Source organism: Anguilla rostrata, chromosome 18, assembly GCF_018555375.3.
Source record: "Anguilla rostrata isolate EN2019 chromosome 18, ASM1855537v3, whole genome shotgun sequence".
Classification (NCBI taxonomy): Eukaryota; Metazoa; Chordata; class Actinopteri; order Anguilliformes; family Anguillidae; genus Anguilla; species Anguilla rostrata.
Window position 1 is genome coordinate 6,001,356 of NC_057950.1, and position 19,148 is coordinate 6,020,503.

Below are 19,148 nucleotides of genomic sequence, written 5' to 3' on the forward strand. Positions count from 1 at the left end.
CTAAAAAAAAGTCAACCCAGTTACAGGCCGGGATCTGGTGGGTCAATGTTTTTTTAAAATTTTTATTTCTAAATTTAGCATCTCCAATCGCACCTGAATCTGGAACGTCCATCTCACGAACTACGTACAACGCGTGCTCGTATACAGCCCCTGCTGCCGGGCACGGGAGAGTGAAGGCAGTCTGCTCTTCTCCTCCAAAACACGCGTCTGCCAGCCCCAGCTGCTTCTTTTCACACCGCAGCTGCAAGCCGCGCATGCGCAGACCAGGGGCGGAGGAGACCCAATCATACGCGTGCGCAGAGAGAGCTAGCCCCGGACGCCCGGACAGCCAGCAGGAGTCACTCGAGCAGTGAACACCGGTATATGCCTACTGACTGTATCCCTCCCGTATCCCTGAGCAACGAGAAGCCAATTATGCCCCGCCCCTGTGGGGCTGCCGGCCACGGTCACCACGGGCCACGGGCCGAATTCGATCCGTGACTGCGGTGCTCACTGAGCGAGCCATGCAGCAGCCCAGGGGGTCACCGTTTGATGCAGAAGGTAACAGGGGGTGTTTTGGCACATCCTGAGTCTCTATGTGCCTGGCAGACATGTTAAATGTCCTTTTGAGGCCAGCCAAAGGCAGAAAACACAGACGTCATGTGATTCTTCTTTCCAACCAATCATCATCGATTCAACAAACCGTTCAAAATTAGTAGAGAATTTTTTTTTTTTTTTTTTAAAGAAGCAACAGCAGATGTTTTTTGACAGGAAAAAAGAAAGTGAAGATTGTTCAGTTTATTTCACAAATCTGTTAAGAAGAATCTGTCACAGATAATCAGTTTTTTTTTAAATCTGATTAAGGGCGTGATGTGATGGGTAGTAATCACAAAAAAGCAATATCCATATAAACAGATCTGACACTGGACAACAATCAGGAATAAATGCTATAAAAACCATTTTCTAAGTGAGGAAAACACATCTCTAAAACATAGTAGGAACATTTAAATGTGGCATTTTCATTCAATGTAGAAGCCATACTTCCTTTGTAATTCATTTTACAAATTGAAGGAAAACTAATTCATGCAGAAAATCATTCTGGATATTTACATGAAAAAATTATAGGTTTTTGAAGCCTTGATTGTATGGCAATCCATTTCTAAAGCCTTAATGCCTTCCTTTCGAATGTAAAAATACCCATTTAATCTACGGGATTAGGAACCAGGCAGAGGCAGATCTGACAGAGATGATGGTCTGGTTGTCTAAACGCAACGTTCAGACCACTTCTGAGGTCACTGCAATTTACCGAAGAAACAAAAGAAGCAACAAAGAATGTTGTCAGCAGCACACGCAGCTGTAGTTCTATTGTGTTCAACTCAGAGCAGTTTTTATAAAGGAGAAAACCAGCCTTGAACCTACGAATTGTCACATAAAGCCAAAGGACAAGGCATTAAATGCAAAGACATGTTTTTGCAGTTACAATCCAGGTGGAAAGAGTTCAGTGATTTATGCCCTGAGCACATTCATTGTGACACACAAAAGGCTTTGAGGAGACCGAACACAGGACTGTCACAGATTAAAAACAAGAGTTTTTCTTGAATTCAATGACAGCAAGAGTATTACATTTTAAGGAAAAATAAATAGTTTCTTTTTTTCATATCAAAGCTACCGCAGCTAGACCAAAGTAGAGTTACCATAGCAAAGATGTTTCTCTGTTTCACAGCAAAAAATGTGAAAATCAGCAACACACAGGCATGAGCAGATGTCGCTTAGGGAAACGGTGTCCAACACTGAACACTTTGCTTTCAATACTGTTTTCTTGCACTCAGTAATATGGGTGAACAGCTGGATGCACAAGGTGAGACTGAATGCGGTGTCCAAAACTCACCGGTTTCGATAATACTGGATAATTTTTTTGCTATAAGTGTGTTCAAAAGCAATAGTCCAACACACACACACACACACACACACACAGAGATTTTAGCTCTCAGCTTCTTCACTGTGTAATGCAGCACATGTTTGTGAGTCAGAGACTGTTATTTTAAACAAAACTTTGCAAAGTATTTTTCAGCATTATTTAAACCAGTGCCAGCTTGTCTTTGCATTCGCATCACTGGACGCCCTATTTTTCGTAAATATATTCTCGTTTGATGCTTAATGAAATTATCTTCTGAGTCGAGCGGCTGAGCGGAAAGGTTCCTCCTAGATTTTGCAACCGCATTGGGGTGCGTAGAAAAACGTCGCACTTGCACAAAGTTGCTGCTTTGACACGCAATGGATTGTGGGAGGATGACCCCTTAAATCCATCAAGCTATGCATAAGCCCTTGTGGTGTGCGGGGGTGGGGGTGGGGGTGGGGTGGGGGGGGCAGTTAGCGGGGTTGGAGGGGGGGATACTCAATTTTTTGGCTTCTTCACCTCCCATTAGCTGAGTGAACTCCAGTCACAAGCCTCCCTTGATCTCTGGCAAGCCTCAGTGGAACTGCGCTCACGGCCGGGGGATTAGGGGAATGTTTTAAGAGGCGCACCGCTCTGGGACTCTGGGACCCAGGGGAAGCTGGTAGGGCCCTCCGGTCATTTTACTTTATTTTATTTGGCCCAGCTGTTTCCACGGGACACAGCCGGCCCAGGGCGAGCCAGACACAGGTCAGCCCAAAGTCCACATAAGCAGTTATGGCCTTTCTTAAGGCCCTTCTTCGGCCTGCTTCAAATGGGTCAGACGAAAACAAAATTAATTCATTATTCTCTTTATTTCATACATCTTACTGAAAATTAAAAAAAAAAAAGTTGTCTGATGCCTTTGTTGATATGTGCGGGAGAATGTAACATGTAACCAGGCAATTTTGGGAATTAAAAGGCTACTTTTCAGTGTTTTCCCTTCACGAGCAGCAACAACAGTGGTGAGAATTTTATTCTCACCCTCTGAGGCTGAAATACTTGATTTGTGGGGACACAAGCGCCCAAGTATCAGGCAACAGGGCCCTGCTTAATTTTCCTCTAAAACGTAACTGTGCCGGTGTCAGTGCGCCCGTGCCATTTACACTGACAGGTGAACACAGCCTGCGGCCAAAGGCCTGCCTGCAATCTTTAATAGAGAGGCGTCGCTCAGGACGGAATAAAAATACACCGTGGAACTTCACACCCAGAACATGACACTCGCTGGCTGGCGCTCGCGGTCGAGTCACGTGACCAAAGCAAAGCAGGATGGGAATTAAAGGTGATATTTCCCACTGGATGTTACATTAACATTACAGGCGTTTAGCAGACGCTCTTATCCAGAGCGACTTACACAACCTTTTTTTTTTTTTACATAGCATTTACACTGCATCCATTCATACAGCTGGATATATAGTGAAGCAGTGAAGGTGGTTAAGTACCTTGCTCAAGGGTACAACGGCAGGGTCCTACCTACCCGGGAATCGAACCTGTGACCTTTAGGTTTCGAGGCCAGCACCTTACTGCTTGGCTCTGATTAACTACGCGTCTGAGGAACTAATTGATCCAGACATTCATCCCATCTTTAGATCATCAATAAAGAACAAGAAAAATTCTATAAAATGCCTTTGAGAGAAATGACACAAGCTGCCCGCCTGCTTGCCATCTGCTTCCCTGGTTTCCTGTTGCAGGACATGGCCTGCGTGTTGTCATTCACATCCCAGTTAGGGGAAGATGTAAAACATTTTAGACTCATAACCAGGGGAAACCCTGCTCCACTTGCTCACACAGATAACTCTCATTTGGCTCAACAGGTAAAATGTTATTATAAAAAAACAGCCAGAGCCTGTAACATTTAACCTGGTTCCAGTTCGAAAGACAGAAATGGCGGGAATGCAATGCAATCATCAACTATGCAGTTAGATGATCTGACGGAGCCAAGCAACGGAAACGTTTCCGGCTTTAGGACCAACATCGCCTACCATCGCCCTGGGTGACATCAAACAGTGGACAGTGGGTGTGGTCTCTACTAGCTCCTCCTCCCTGAATGGCACCCCCCACCCCCCTCCCCCCGCAATGATATGACTGGTAGAATGGCCCATGCCCAGTGTCTGAGTGGGGAGGTCGTCGGGGCGTGTCCAGCAGCCTGCTTTCCGTCGCCCCTATCAGTTTAACACCGCCCCCCTGTCACCCGGCTAATTGTCTACAGATAAGAACGATGGGCGGAATAAATCCCGTGACCTTTTCCCAGCGAAATGCCACCGCCTCTCCCCCCGACGGGGACTGGGACGGGGGGGGGGGGGGGGGCAGGGCTGAATCCGATGGCGTTTTACTTAGGCAATGGCGGGAGGAAGATTTAGCGCTTTAATCGCGTCCGGAGTCGATGAGCCTGGCGGCGCGCGGCACGGGTCGACTCTGACCCCGGGAACGAGGGGGGGGGCGGGCGGGCGGGCGTCCGTCGGAGGGAAATGTCACACACGCACCTCTGTCACACGCGCACCTCTGTCACACGCGCACCTCTGTCACACGCGCACCTCTGTCACACGCGCACCTCTGTCACACGCGCACCTCTGTCACACGCGAACCTTCGTCACACGCGCACGCAGAAACGGCTTCCTTCCCTGTCCCTCTCCCAGCCGACGTCCGCGCCTCGGACCCTGATTAATGGGGATTCAGAGGCCATTCGTATGTTTTTTCTCCTGTACTTCTGGACTCTGTTGACGAGTTCAAATGGCGAAAAGCCAAGAGAAGCGGTTTTTGAAATTTGTGGAATGACTTTACAAAAGAGGCATGTTTGTTTTTCAATGCTTCAATGCCAGCTTCACTGATACAATGTTCACCATCTGTTCAGCAAATATTTATACAAATAATATAAATGATCTAAAAAGGTGTTTTTTTTCACACCAAATAATTTATTTGCTCAACAGATGCCCCAGTCCAGAGTGAGTTTGTTAGCTCTAATCCTATATATTTACAGGGCTGGATATTTAAGCTAATGAAGTCTAAGGCCACTACTGAAGGCCATTATTCACCACAGTAGGAGCTGAAGGAGGGCAAAGATCCTATCATCTGGAGTAGCTAATGGATCCATGATTGATTAATCTGGCCTATGGTATCCACTCTATGAAATAGTAATAACTTTCTGTAATTGATTTTAATGCCTCTCTGCATGCACGCCTGTACTAGTATATAGTGTGTGATGCGAATGCTTTCTGCTTTCTCAGTTCTGTGTCTCAGCGGTTTTACATGCGATTTCCCTTGAAAGCTGTGCTTCATTAGTCATTGTGGGTTAATCTTAAAGGCCCCATACAATGGCGTGTGCAATAAGGACCACTGCACCATCTTCAATGCTCATAATTGCGAAGACAAAATTCACCAGTGACGGTTGCCCTCCGATACAACAGGGGGCAGTGCAGCAGTATTTCCCTATCTCAACTGTCAATGTTCAACCTGACTCTCAATTAGTATGCTGAAAACGTAGACAAGAAGATTCTACCATTATACAGCTACATCCAGGCCTCTGTGGAAAAGAGGCTTCGTTTTCTGGCGCTGATAGCCACGGGAACACCAGATAACTGACGCCGTATTTGATGATCTCGGTTTAACATTCACGCGAGGGACTTGGTGTGGTTTCCCGACTGAAGCTTTTTTATTTGCTTTGTAAACACGCTTATACGGAGCAGATTACATACACGGGTTTTTACATATTATTTGCATATCATCCGTTTCTCCAGCCACTGATTTACTTAATTCAGGCAACAGGCCTGGAAACGTTTGGTAACCGATCCAGAGACTACGCCATTAACCACACCCGCACACAGATGCGATACGGATCTAACCCACAGGACCCTGAGACGTCTTTACTTCCTGTTTCTCTCATGCGGATTTGGCATTTCACGGCAGAGTAGCAGCGCAAGATGGCGGCGATAAAAGTGACCGTCGACCTTCTGACCAGTCCTTCAGACCTCCTTCAGAAGTGACCCGATTGATGTGTCTTAACGCTGGGCCAGTGTGTGCTTTCACACCTAAAAGTTTAAACCAGGCTGAGGTGGATTAGACTTGGGGGGGGGGGGGTGCAGTTCACAAGTGGCAGGGGCCAGTAGACAAGGGGGTGTCTCTGTACGGATGCTGCTGATGGGACTCCTGAACCATTCTACCTAAAGGGCAACCGAAATTATTCCTGCTACGCCAGGATATGAAGTCCCAGGCCAGAGAAATGCACTTGACCCAAGTGGTACAACAGGGTTAATAGCGTGGAACGGGGAGACCAAAAAGTGAAAAAAAAAAATCCCTACAATGTCAGTTCTAAGCTCATGAAGAGGGTGCTAATGGCTTCACAGGAGAAAGAGAACAGAGGTTACCGTGGCTGATATCAAGGCTCTGCCAGTATTATTTTTATATTCAGAAGAGACCTTGTGATGAAGACGCGTTTCACGCCAAACCCATTCCCCAGATAAGAGCCAAAGCTATATTGAGGTGTTTTCCCATTAGTGGTAGATCTTGTCTGCACCCTCGCAGTTCGGACCGTCGCAGCGTTACTGAAGATATCAGCGCTGCTGCGTAGCTTCAAATTGCTCTAGATCCAGGGGTTGGGGAGCGGGACAGGGGGTTGGCAGTGGTCACACACGCCCCATAAGGTCACGGGAGATTAAATGTAATTTAAAAATGGGAAAAAAAGGACACGGTGAAGGACAGAGGCATGTCTTGTGTGCACTTTAGATTTCAACGGCACAAACTCTCAGAAGCTTTTGGGGTCCAGACTGGAAGCTGTCAGGTTCCAGGTTATGATGATTTCCCTTATCTGTCCACATGCACACACATACACAAACACACTCAAACACTCCCTCACACACACACCCACTGTGTGCCCCCCCCCACACACACACACACATCACACACCCAGACTGTCTGCCTCACACACACACATACAAACACACGCATTGTGGAAATAGCATGTTGCGCACTGAGGCAAGGGTTGGCATGGCAATGGAATATCTGACAACATGTGTCCTTTTGCAAAATGCTGATGGGGTATGAATACCCTGCAGGGAGAGGGACTGTCACTCACAGCAAGCCAAAGCCCTCTCCCTCAGACAGCATGAACATAGCTGTATACATGCGGTGTCTGTGTGTGTGTGTGTGTGCGTGTGTGTGTGCACACCTGTGAGTGTGCATGCGTTTGTGTGTGTCCACAGATGTGAAACGTTGTGATTTATTCTTTTTAAAAATACAATTAAAAAAAACAATTCACAAGACTCACGGTGTCCACCAGCCATTGGTCATGTGACACCTAGCAGTTGACCTCATATCATGAAATTAGATGAATCAAACCGGCCTTCACCCAGTTTCAGTATTTATTTCTTATTTGAATAAAAGATGGCTTCTATGTACGTTAAACTGAATGCAGGTTGTAGCTCTGGGCACTCGGACACACTCGCGTGTGCTAAGCGGGAAAACTTGTCCGCAGCGACGACGCAGCGGTGACACGCGGTCCTGAACAAGAGCATGAAGGCTCCTGACACACGGGGGTGGGGGGGTGGGGTGGTGGGGGGGGTTCAGCGAGCGTTTGGCATGCACGGTGAAGGCCGTCAACAGCCCTCTCTCTCTCTCTCTCTCTCCCTCCCCTCCCTCCCTCTCTCTCTGTCTCTCTTTCTCTCTCTCTCTCTCTGCCCTTTCCCCCCCCCCCACCACCCCTGCCTGTCTGATTGGATCAGTTTCCTTCAGCGGAGAAGAACACATTTCACACCCTTCAAATGAGCTTCTGGAGCTCTGCTCCGCGCGGGTGCCGTGCGCAAGGCCGTGGATCTGTGATCCTGTGAGCGGAGAGGCACTTCTGTCCCAGAGAAATGACACCTAATCTCTCAGTCTAATCTTCAATTACCGCCCTGTCCGTCAAAGCCAGGGGCACGAGGCTTTGTGCTGCAGCCTCCTGGGATAAAAGAGAAGCACTTACCCACACTGTACAACACACACACACACACACGACGCACAGGTATACACGCACTTACCCACACTGTACAACACACACACACACACGACGCGCAGGTATACATGCACTTACACTGTAAAACACACACACACACACGACGCACAGGTATACATGCACTTACCCACACTGTACAACACACATACACACACACGACGCACAGGTATACATGCACTTACACTGTAAAACACACATACACACACACTTCGCACAGGTATACACGCACTTACCCACACTGTACAACACACACACACACACACGACGCACAGGTATACATGCACTTACCCACACTGTACAACACACATACACACACACAACGCACAGGTATACATGCACTTACACACACTGTAAAACACACATACACACACACGACACACAGGTATACAAGCACTTACCCACACTGTACAACACACATACACACACACGACGCACAGGTATACACGCACTTACCCACACTGTACAACACACATACACACACACGACGCACAGGTATACACGCACTTACCCACACTGTACAACACACATACACACACGACGCACAGGTATACACGCACTTACCCACACTGTACAACACACACACACACACACGACGCACAGGTATACATGCACTTACCCACACTGTACAACACACATACACACACACGACGCACAGGTATACATGCACTTACCCACACTGTACAACACACATACACACACACGACGCACAGGTATACATGCACTTACCCACACTGTACAACACACATACACACACACGACGCACAGGTATACATGCACTTACCCACACTGTACAACACACACACACACACACGACGCACAGGTATACATGCACTTACACACACTGTACAACACACACACACACACACGACGCACAGGTATACATGCACTTACCCACACTGTACAACACACACACACACACACACGACGCACAGGTATACACGCACTTACACACACTGTAAAACACACACACACACACAACGCACAGGTATACATGCACTTACCCACACTGTACAACACACACACACACACACGACGCACAGGTATACATGCACTTACCCACACTGTACAACACACATACACCACACACGACGCACAGGTATACATGCACTTACCCACACTGTACAACACACATACACACACACGACGCACAGGTATACATGCACTTACCCACACTGTACAACACACATACACACACACACGCACAGGTATACATGCACTTACCCACACTGTACAACACACATACACACACACACGCACAGGTATACATGCACTTACCCACACTGTACAACACACATACACACACACACGCACAGGTATACATGCACTTACCCACACTGTACAACACACATACACACACACGGCGCACAGGTATACATGCACTTACCCACACTGTACAACACACATACACACACACGACACACAGGTATACATGCACTTACACACACTGTAAAACACACATACACACACACGACACACAGGTATACATGCACTTACCCACACTGTACAACACACATACACACACACACGCACAGGTATACATGCACTTACCCACACTGTACAACACACATACACACACACACGCACAGGTATACATGCACTTACCCACACTGTACAACACACACACACACACACGACGCACAGGTATACATGCACTTACCCACACTGTACAACACACATACACACACACGACGCACAGGTATACATGCACTTACACACACTGTACAACACACATACACACACACGACGCACAGGCATACACGCACTTACCCACACTGTACAACACACATACAACGCACAGGTATACATGCACTTACCCACAATGTACAACACACACACACACACGACGCACAGGTATACATGCACTTACACACACATGCTCACACACACGCACACACACACACGCACACACAGGTATACACGCACTTACACGCACTGTAAAACACACACACACACACACGACGCACAGGTATACATGCACTTACACACACTGTACAACACACATACACACACACGACGCACAGGTATACATGCACTTACACACACATGCTCACACACACGCGCGCACATACACACACACACGCACACGCACACACACACACACACACACACACACACACACACACACACACACACATCAGACTCATGCACACTGCCTTGAAACACACACACACACACACACACACGCACTCACAGATGCACTTACAGGTATACATGCACTTACACACACACACACGCACATACATGTACACACATACATCATCTATACACGTTTCCCAACTGTATATATTTCTAGTATAACAACTGCTTGATATAAAAACTGCACACTGAATTTAAAGAATTTATATATTATTTTTAGTTCTGAGGCCAAAAGGACATTAACCCCAGGCAAATATAACACGCAATGGCCATGAACAGCAGAAACCCTTGATACTCACGGCAATGAATTTCTGAACATACGTAGTGACGTGGCACAATGATATACGAAAGCAGGCCTACCTTTCAGCCTATCTAGACTTTCTACCTGCAGTACAGGGAGTATCCGGCACTGCATCGATCAGGCAAATGAACAGCCCAATGGGGCCTCTGCCTCGCCAAGACCCGGCGTGCTGGTCCAACACCATCACAGACGTCACCAGCGTATCTATTCCGTGAAACACGTGCCACCGAAACAGACGTTGCCCCGCGTGCCGCGGCAGTATAGTATAATAGGCAAGGAGTTGGTCTTGTAACCTAAAGGTCGCAGGTTCGATTCCCCATTAGGACACTCCCGTTGTACCCTTGAGCAAGGGACTTAACCTGCATTGCTTCAGTGTATATCCGACTGTATAAATCGATGCAATGTAAATGCTATAATGTGCATGCTATGTAAAAAGTTGTGCAAGTCACTCTGGATAAGACATCACTCTGCTAAATGCCTGTACTGTAATGTACTGTAATGTAATGTAATGTAATGTACTGTACTGTACTGTACTGTACTGTACTGTAATGTATTGTAATGTAATGTACTGTAATGTAATGTACTGTACTGTAATGTATTGTAATGTAATGTACTGTAATGTAATGTAATGTACTGTAATGTATTGTACTGTAATGTACTGTAATGTAATGTAATGTACTGTAATATGATGTGATGTAATGTAATGTACTGTAATGTAATGTAATGTGATGTAATGTACTGTAATGTATTGTAATGTAATGTGATGTAATGGCTTCAGGGCGTGACCCCGACGTGTCTGACGCGGGTTGCCAGGTTGGGGTACCTCTGCATGGTGAGCGTCAGGTTGTAGTTGGCGCACTTGATCTTGTTCTGGGCCTCCAGGTGGGTCATGCCCTCGGTGCCGACCCCGTCGATGGCCACGATGACGTCGCCCTGCATCAGGTTGCAGTGAGCGGCCTTGCTCCCCGGCGTGATCTGAGGACAAAGAAAAAAACACATCGTAATTAATTATTATAATCATAATTAATCATTCGCCCTGCGATAGATTGGCGGCCTGTCATAGGGTGTATTCCTGCCTCTCGCCCAATGCACACTGGGATAGGCTTCTGCACCCCCTGCGACCCTGCCCAGGATAAGAGGGTATAGAGAATGGATGGATGGATAATTAATCATAACCATAATTAGACCATAATTCATCCATCCATTTTCTATAATATTTAAGGATAGGGAACATCCCTCTTTCCCCTGCCCTGGAGTAGGGCAATCTAGTTAAAACAGGGAAAGTCAGCAAAACATCATATGATTAATGAACTGGGTCAGTGGCCGACCAGCCAAACGATCCGTCAGTCGATCGACGCGGCGATCAATACGTCTAAACAAATGAACCACAAAACAGCTCGTATTTAAAATGAAAGTGACAAACTGTGGGGCCCTCATTATCCACACACAGCAATCAATTAACAAATACAAGAGCAGACACTAAGAGCTAAGAATTAAGTAGAACTGGAACAAAAGATCAGATTGGAATGTTCGGGCGTACAATACCTGCATTGTCCAGATCACAGCCAGTCTGTGTAGATACAAGGAAATCTGTTTCATTTTTTCTTTTGTTTTTTTAAATCCACAAACTGTCACAACTCAGGACTTTTTTTGTGTTTTTTTATCATGCAACCTTGTCAGTTGGCACTACATGGCCCACAGCTTGAACCCAAGCACATGGCGTACAGTTTGAATCCGCTTCTGATGCTGCAGGTCAACAGGCCTGGTGTTTTTAGGGAGGCCTTTCCACCATAGACACACAAGAAACGCCAGGTTCCAGCCTGGGTCCAATTAAGGAAGCACTGCCTGATTTGGGTAAAGGAGTGGAGACCTGTGGATTCCAAATGGAAGCCGCCAGTCTTGAGCTGAAATACAGTCGTCGTCCCCCCCACCACACCCCCCCACACACCATCCAGCCAGCGGCTGTAGACAGGCCAGAAGAGATTAAACAATGGAAGCCATAATGCCAGGCGGTGTGCAGGAACCAAAATAAAGAGAATTAAGTCACAGGACTGCAGCAGCTGAGTCATCGCACTCGCGCCCCATTGGCCCCAACCGAGCGCGTGCCGCGCACGCCGCCAGACCATTGGCCGCACGCCGCGTCCCTCTCTCGTTAGGCCCGCACGCTCTCCCCACCCAACGTGTTGAGTGCGCTCGGACGCGGCTGGAAAAGCGCGAACCGCGAGCCGCGATTAGCACCCCCCGGGGGGCTAGCCTAGCAGCTGACGGCGGCGACGGCCGCCACACGCGCCAGAGCGGGAACTAGCGCCGACGCTAATCCCCGACAGCTGACCCCCCCCCCTTCCGCCCCCGGCCCCCGCCGTGCCCGCAGCCAAAGCACGCGTCCCTTTCCGTGTCCCGCTCCGCATCACGGGATGCAGGGGTCGCGTCCCGCCGATTCCCGCCGGCGATAATCTACCTGTCTGTTTGACTGGCTCAGAGGGAGCCGCGCACTCCGCCAAGCACCGCCGACCGGGGCCCGGCGTGATGATTGGCTGATGAGGAAGTGCGTCGTTTCGGGTTGTGCGCCGACTTGACGACGTGCGCATCGTACGCCCACGCCAGCCCCCCCCCAGGGGCTACACAGCTGTGCGTTACGGCAGTCGTATGGCAATCGACCGGGAGAAGGGAATTCTCTCGGTCGATTGAAAGAAGGGGAGGCCGCCCCCCCTCTCCTCCTTCGGGAAGGGAGAGGGTAGCCTTACAGCCACCTCGTTAAGTGTTAAAAATAAAAGCCATTTCGTTGATACCTCCTTGCTCCCTCTGCTCGACCCTGCACACTCGCACCCCAGTACCACAGGACCAACCCGTCACCCCCCGCCCAGCCCCACCTGCTCTCATTAGTCAAAACCTTTCCCCCTCACCCCCCCCTCACCCAAACTCCACATCTCAACAAATTGGAAACAATTTTCCCCTGGGAAAAATAACCATGTCCGAGGTCAACTTTGATTCCAGCTCAGAAAATTGACAGCCAATTTTCTTTAGTCTTTCGAGACAAAAATAAACAAAAGATTAAAGGTTCTTCCTAGACGGGCATTCTTTTTTTTAGGACATTTAAGTGCTTTTCCATCACAGCCTTCCCTTTAAACAGCCTTTGTACCCTGACAACAGAATACACTGCACAGAATTCCTTAGAAATGGTATGTTATATAAGGTAAAAAGTGTCGAGAGAAGCATAAGTTGTAGTTTACTTTTTTGGGAGCGAAAACAATTTATGTCATTAGTCACCACTAAAGAAAGATCAACTCTGCTCCAGTGGTTTCCAAAATGAGCTGTCCGTGCCTGGGGATTAAGATCTGAATTTTGATCTTTCCGGGCTACCCTTACTTGTCGATGATCCGCTCGCCCCAGCTGTCTAAGCCGGCTTGCCAAACCCGCGGCTGCTGAAAGGCAATTAAATATCAAACGCCGTTTCTAGACACGCATTTAAATTCATTCATGAGGTGGGAGTTCATTTCCGCTGAATTGCAATATTGAGACTGGAGCGGTAGCCTGCCCGCCAGAGCAGTTTGTCCCCTACCCAGAACACCACACGTATATGTGTGTGTAGTGAAGCAGAGATAATGGGGGCTTCTGCGGTCCCGTTTATTCCCTAAACTGGGGGGCGGGGGGCTTTTCTCTGACTGTATTTTTTGAGGTGTGACCACCCCCCCCCCCTTTCCTCCCACACTCCTGCACTCAGCCACCCCCAACCGCCATTATCTCTCCTGTGGCTTGATTGTGGAATGTGCCGTTGTCATCACGTTTCCCGCTCATGTTGACCGGCCTCAAATGGTGGCTTCTTGGAACTTTCAGGAACTTTGCCATTTGAGGACAGCTGTAATCAGATCTGTCTCATCTGAGAGTGCCCTCTCATTGTTTGGCAATCTGAGTCCTCCAAAAAAAGGAAAAAACAAAACAAAACATTAAGCCAGACAGGCATCCATCAAATAGAACCCTCTCCAGCTGCTTGGCAGTAGCCTCAACAGATAAAACACCACTTAAAATACATAAGGGCAGGGTCACAGAGGAGCCATCCGTCAGAATAAGAGCGCGCGTGAACGTGTGAGATGGAGCTCATTTTTTTGGCTTTGTGCTCAGAGTCACCGGGAAAGCGGGGCTACAGTTTTAGGAGGAGAGACGCATTGACCCTGAAGCGGCGCCGGGGGGACCAATCAGAGGGCCGGCAGTAATCCCCCAGAAAGACTGGCAGTGGCACCGGATCATTCACATTTATACAACACATATAGATCGCCCTTGTTACTACCACTGATCAAAAGAAAGCTTTATCTTTTATTAGAACCTTATTTACAGGCTGCAGTTAGAACAATTCTTATTACGAGACGCCTGACAAGAGCAAACTCTGGGGTGGGGGGTGGTTGGGGGGCTTTAACAGTAGCAAACGGCGAGTAGAAGTAGCAAGTCATCCATCCATCCATCCATTATCTGACCCACATATTCCTGGTCAGGATCATTGGGGGGGGGGGGGGGTGGGAGCCTGTCCCAGCATGCACTGGGTAAGAGGCAGGAACATGCCCTGGACAGCTCGCCAATCCGTCACAGGGCCCACACGCCATTCGCTCACACTCTCATACAGTACCTATGGGAAATGTAGGCTTTCCAATGCGCCCAACCTGCATGTCTTTGGACAGTGGGATGACACCAAAGAAAACCCCACTCAGACACGGGGAAAAGAGGCAAACTCCACACAAACAAAAGGCCCTGGCCAGGATTCGAACCCCATGCCCTTCTTGCCGTGAGGTGACAGTGCTGTCCGCCGCACCACCATGCAAAAAGTAAGGTTAGAGTAATGCAAGTAACAATTTCAATATTCAATTTAATACGCGCTTATTTTTGGAGTTCTGAAAGACGCCCACTCCCACATCCATGTATTCCCTCACAATTACCTCGTGACAGATGTAGAACTGACAAATGGTCGGCAAGCCCCGCTTTGAACAGTAACAACAGCTAGCTCGGGGCATTGCTACGTCGCCTTCTACACAGCACAGAAAATCAGGCTTGACTTCAACTCGATTGGACGCCACTGGAGCCTATGGAAAGGCCCATCTGCTGAGGATATGGCTCAGCGCATCAAACATCTCCACTGGGCAATAAACCCTGTTATGATTGGCAATGAGACAATAGGATGCAGGCTAATAGGCTAATAGGCTAATAATACGCTCTGAACTCAGAGATGCTTTTGGCACAGCAGATGTTTTAATGCTGCTGCATAGCAGGAAAAGCCCTTAATTGGTTAATTGATGTCAATCAAAGGCCAGTTTGAATAGACGGTCAGCACACATGCTATTTAGAGGGTAAATTTAGTCTCTTTCAGACAGGAACTCGAAACAGGTCTGGCCCTGCAGACACTATGCCCTTGATTTATTTGCCTGTGTTTTATCCAGAAACACATTTAACACTGCTCACTGACATATACGCATGCTTCACCATGAAGAAATTCCAGGGGTCTGTTGTTGTGACAGACTCCACCGTACTTATTTCTCAGAGCTCAACACAATCTCAAAACTGCGATCGCAAAATGGGAGCGGCAGTATGATTACTCTCAAGAAATACGAAATCACATCCTCTGTCAATCGATCTGCTACAACCGTGCTACAACAGCGACAGAATCCAAAAGGGGTCAGCATTTTTACGTTATCATCAATAGCGGCAAAAAAAAAAAATAAACAAGAATTTCCACAGGTATCAAACCGTAAAGTTAGAAGTACCCTAACCTTTAATTGGGGTCAAAGGTCATGATTGGTGAAGGACAGCTGAGGAGGGCCATGGCAGGCCGCTAACCGCTAACCGGCGCCCGCGCGCGGAGGTGTCCCAGGTTTTAGCGGGCTGCACCCCCCTGTAAATGTCAGCGCTGATCGGCAGGCAGAGCGCTGGGAGTCTCCTGGCATGTGGGGGAAAGGTTGTGGTCGGGTACCCGGGGCGATGACTCACCACCCGCTGAGGTGGCAGGCAGGGGCAACTGCTGACCCGTCCACCACCCTAACACCCCCGACCTCCGCCCCCCCATCAGCATCCTCCACTCTAATCACCCCCCCCCCCCCATCAGCCTCCTCCACCCTATACCGCCCCCCACCCCCCCTTGGGCACCCATAGCCCCAACCCCCTCTTCCCACACACATCACCACTGTCCACCGCCCCCCCCCAACCCCACCCCATGAAGCATCCTACACTCTAATCACCACCCCCCCCATCAGCCTCCTACATCATATACCCCCCCCCCCCTTGGGCACCCACAGCCCCAACCTCCCCCCTACACATCACCACTGTCCACCCAAATTTGGTCAGTAACGATGTCCCTCAGCCATTCTACCCACTGACTGCATAAGATTGTCTTTCAGAGACGTGAATTTCTGCAACTCTGTAACTCAACTGAATGTGAATCAAACAGAATAGAAAAAAACAGAACAGAGAGAACTCCTGCACAGCTTTGAAGCTGAGGGTAGCCATTATTCTAGACCTGAGAAACTGAGGCTGTCTTCGTTGGGTTTGCAGGGTCTATATCAGGCATTTGTGCGAGCAGGGGATTTTGGGCCCCATGAAAAGATCTCTCATCCCCATCACAGTTACAACACAATTTTTTGAGGGCCCCTGTCAGTCAAGGGCCTGGGAATTGTCCTATATTTTCCCCCCACATACGGCACCCCTGTGTGCAAGTAGAGGGACCTTACCGCAAAGCGTTGCACTTAATACTACAGTCAACACCGCAACAGCTGAACAGGAAATGCCCAAAGGAAAGGGGTTTCCATGTTTAGAAACACATTAATCCTAACCTTTAATTATTCCCATCAGAAACGGTACTTACAGTAATCTGTTTGTTAGTCCTGTCACTGCGCAGGCGTCAAATACAATTCAGTTCTTCAACAAAACATAGACCATAACTCCGTAATACAGCTCACATTTGTTGTCCTATATATTTTCTGTACATATCTTAAATTGGGCAGTACATTTATTTGGGGCCTGCCTTACACATACTACAGACAGGCAAACAAGTGGGGTGGGATGAGGAAGAGCGCGAGAGAGAGAGAGAGAGAGAGAGAGAAAGAGAGAGAGGGAGAGACAGCGAGAAAGAGAAAGAGAGAGAGAGAGGGAGAAAGAGAAAGAGAGAGAGAGAGATAAAAAGACAGAGAGAGAGAGAGAGAAAGAGAAAGATAGAGGGAAAAGAGAGAGAGATAGAGTCTGACATTAACCCCAGTCCCTCGCTCATTCCCGTCGATGCCAGGCTGAATGAGTAGGTGATACGCCAGCTCAAATCTCCCGTTCCCATCGACACAGACAATGGGCCCTGTTCACTGGCCGAGAGAAAGTGGGCCACAGAGGAAGAAAGGCAGAGTTAAGGATGGAAGGAGTGGGAAAGTGAAAGAGAGAAGAGCTCAAAACACCATTATGCAACTGCCCAGCACAAACAGCAGTTACACAGAACTGTCCCGACAGTTCATTCCCACACACGTAAGCAGACTGAGCTGTTTTAACGTGAAGATTTCAACTAATTTACATCGCGTGTTCTCACAATAATAATATGCCCTCACAAGAGATTCACACTGTACCAGATTCAATCTATATGCTTCCTTACCTTTCACTTATAAATAATTGCAAGTGTTATTTTTGTAATCATTGCTGAATGTGCTAAACTGCGTTCGTGAAGAGGAAAACACTTTCCGTTTAATGAAAGGTTAAAAGGACAAATGTTGATTGCATCCACTATTTTATCTTAATTATTTATTATTTTGAAAAAAAAAAAAAACTGAATAGTGTTTAAGCATTTCATTGTAAATAATGTACATCTACGTGTATATGTAAATTTATATTGGAAAGCAAGCAAAGGGATCTAATTGCATAAATAACCTGGATCAACATGAATGGCAAGATGCAAGAGGGAGGGAGGGAGGGAGGGAAGGAAGAAGCACAGGGATTACAGAAAGACCGAAATCTGGCGCAGTGGACCATAACTCAAGCGATTCTGGTTCAGTGGCCTTCGAGTGTGCGGAGATTGCTCAAAATCAATTACACCAAAGGTGAGAGAAATGGCACCTATTATATCTCTTCCTGGTACAGAACCCGGGGGGAATGTAGAGGCGGGTAACAGGCCATTAACGCTGACTTGCGCTGACACTAAGGGGTGGGGGGTGGGCGGGTAGGCAAATGGTCCTTGTGACAGATGTGAGCCCCCATGAATTGCATATAGCCCCCCCCCCCCACTCCCCCATCTCACCCCCCCGATGAATCATCAGTGAAGCCGTCCTCCACAGCTGTCTCAAGTGAAGCTGAAGGCTTGGTGATGAAGTCCCTGTGCCTCACAGATTTACAGAGGAGCCACCCAGGAGGCAGAGGTACCAGGCCAGGCTCATGTAATTCTGCTGTTTGTTTTTTTTTTTCCTGAAAAGCAACTGAGTCACCATTTTGAGGGCTGTGGGGCGGTTCGGTGCGAAATCTAAACCAGGCCAAAAAAAAGAGGTGCGGTGCGCTCGGAGGTGAGCGGGCACCCCTGTCCTCTTTCGTCAGGACCCAAACCGAGAAACATCTGCGCACCGGCGAAGGGAGTCCCCGGAAAGGGAGCGGGGGGGGGGGTCGGCTGGTGGCGTCGCCGTGCCAACGTGGGCGGGGCAGTGTGGGTGCACGGCGGGTCCCTCTGCTTGCCGCGGGGGGTCTGTAGCCCCCCCCCCCCCCCCCATCTGCCCCAGCGCTCCGCTGACCTTCAGCGCTCTGCTAAAAACAGCTTGGCCTGTCAGCGCCCCCCCGGACGCCGGCTCCAACACCCTGGGGGGGGGGCAATGGGGGTT

The 19,148-nt window shown here is 48.4% G+C and overlaps 1 protein-coding gene across 10 annotated transcripts in view; it reads right to left on the bottom strand.

Moving 5' to 3' along the window:
- Positions 1-19,148, bottom strand: part of ldb3a (LIM domain binding 3a) — a 65,521-nt gene that overhangs the window by 31,854 nt on the left and 14,519 nt on the right. For all 10 annotated transcript variants that reach the window (XM_064316888.1, XM_064316887.1, XM_064316890.1 and 7 more), the window contains one exon: positions 11,156-11,307. In XM_064316888.1, the coding sequence (XP_064172958.1) occupies positions 11,156-11,307 (152 nt within the window). The remainder of the gene's footprint in view (positions 1-11,155; positions 11,308-19,148) is intronic.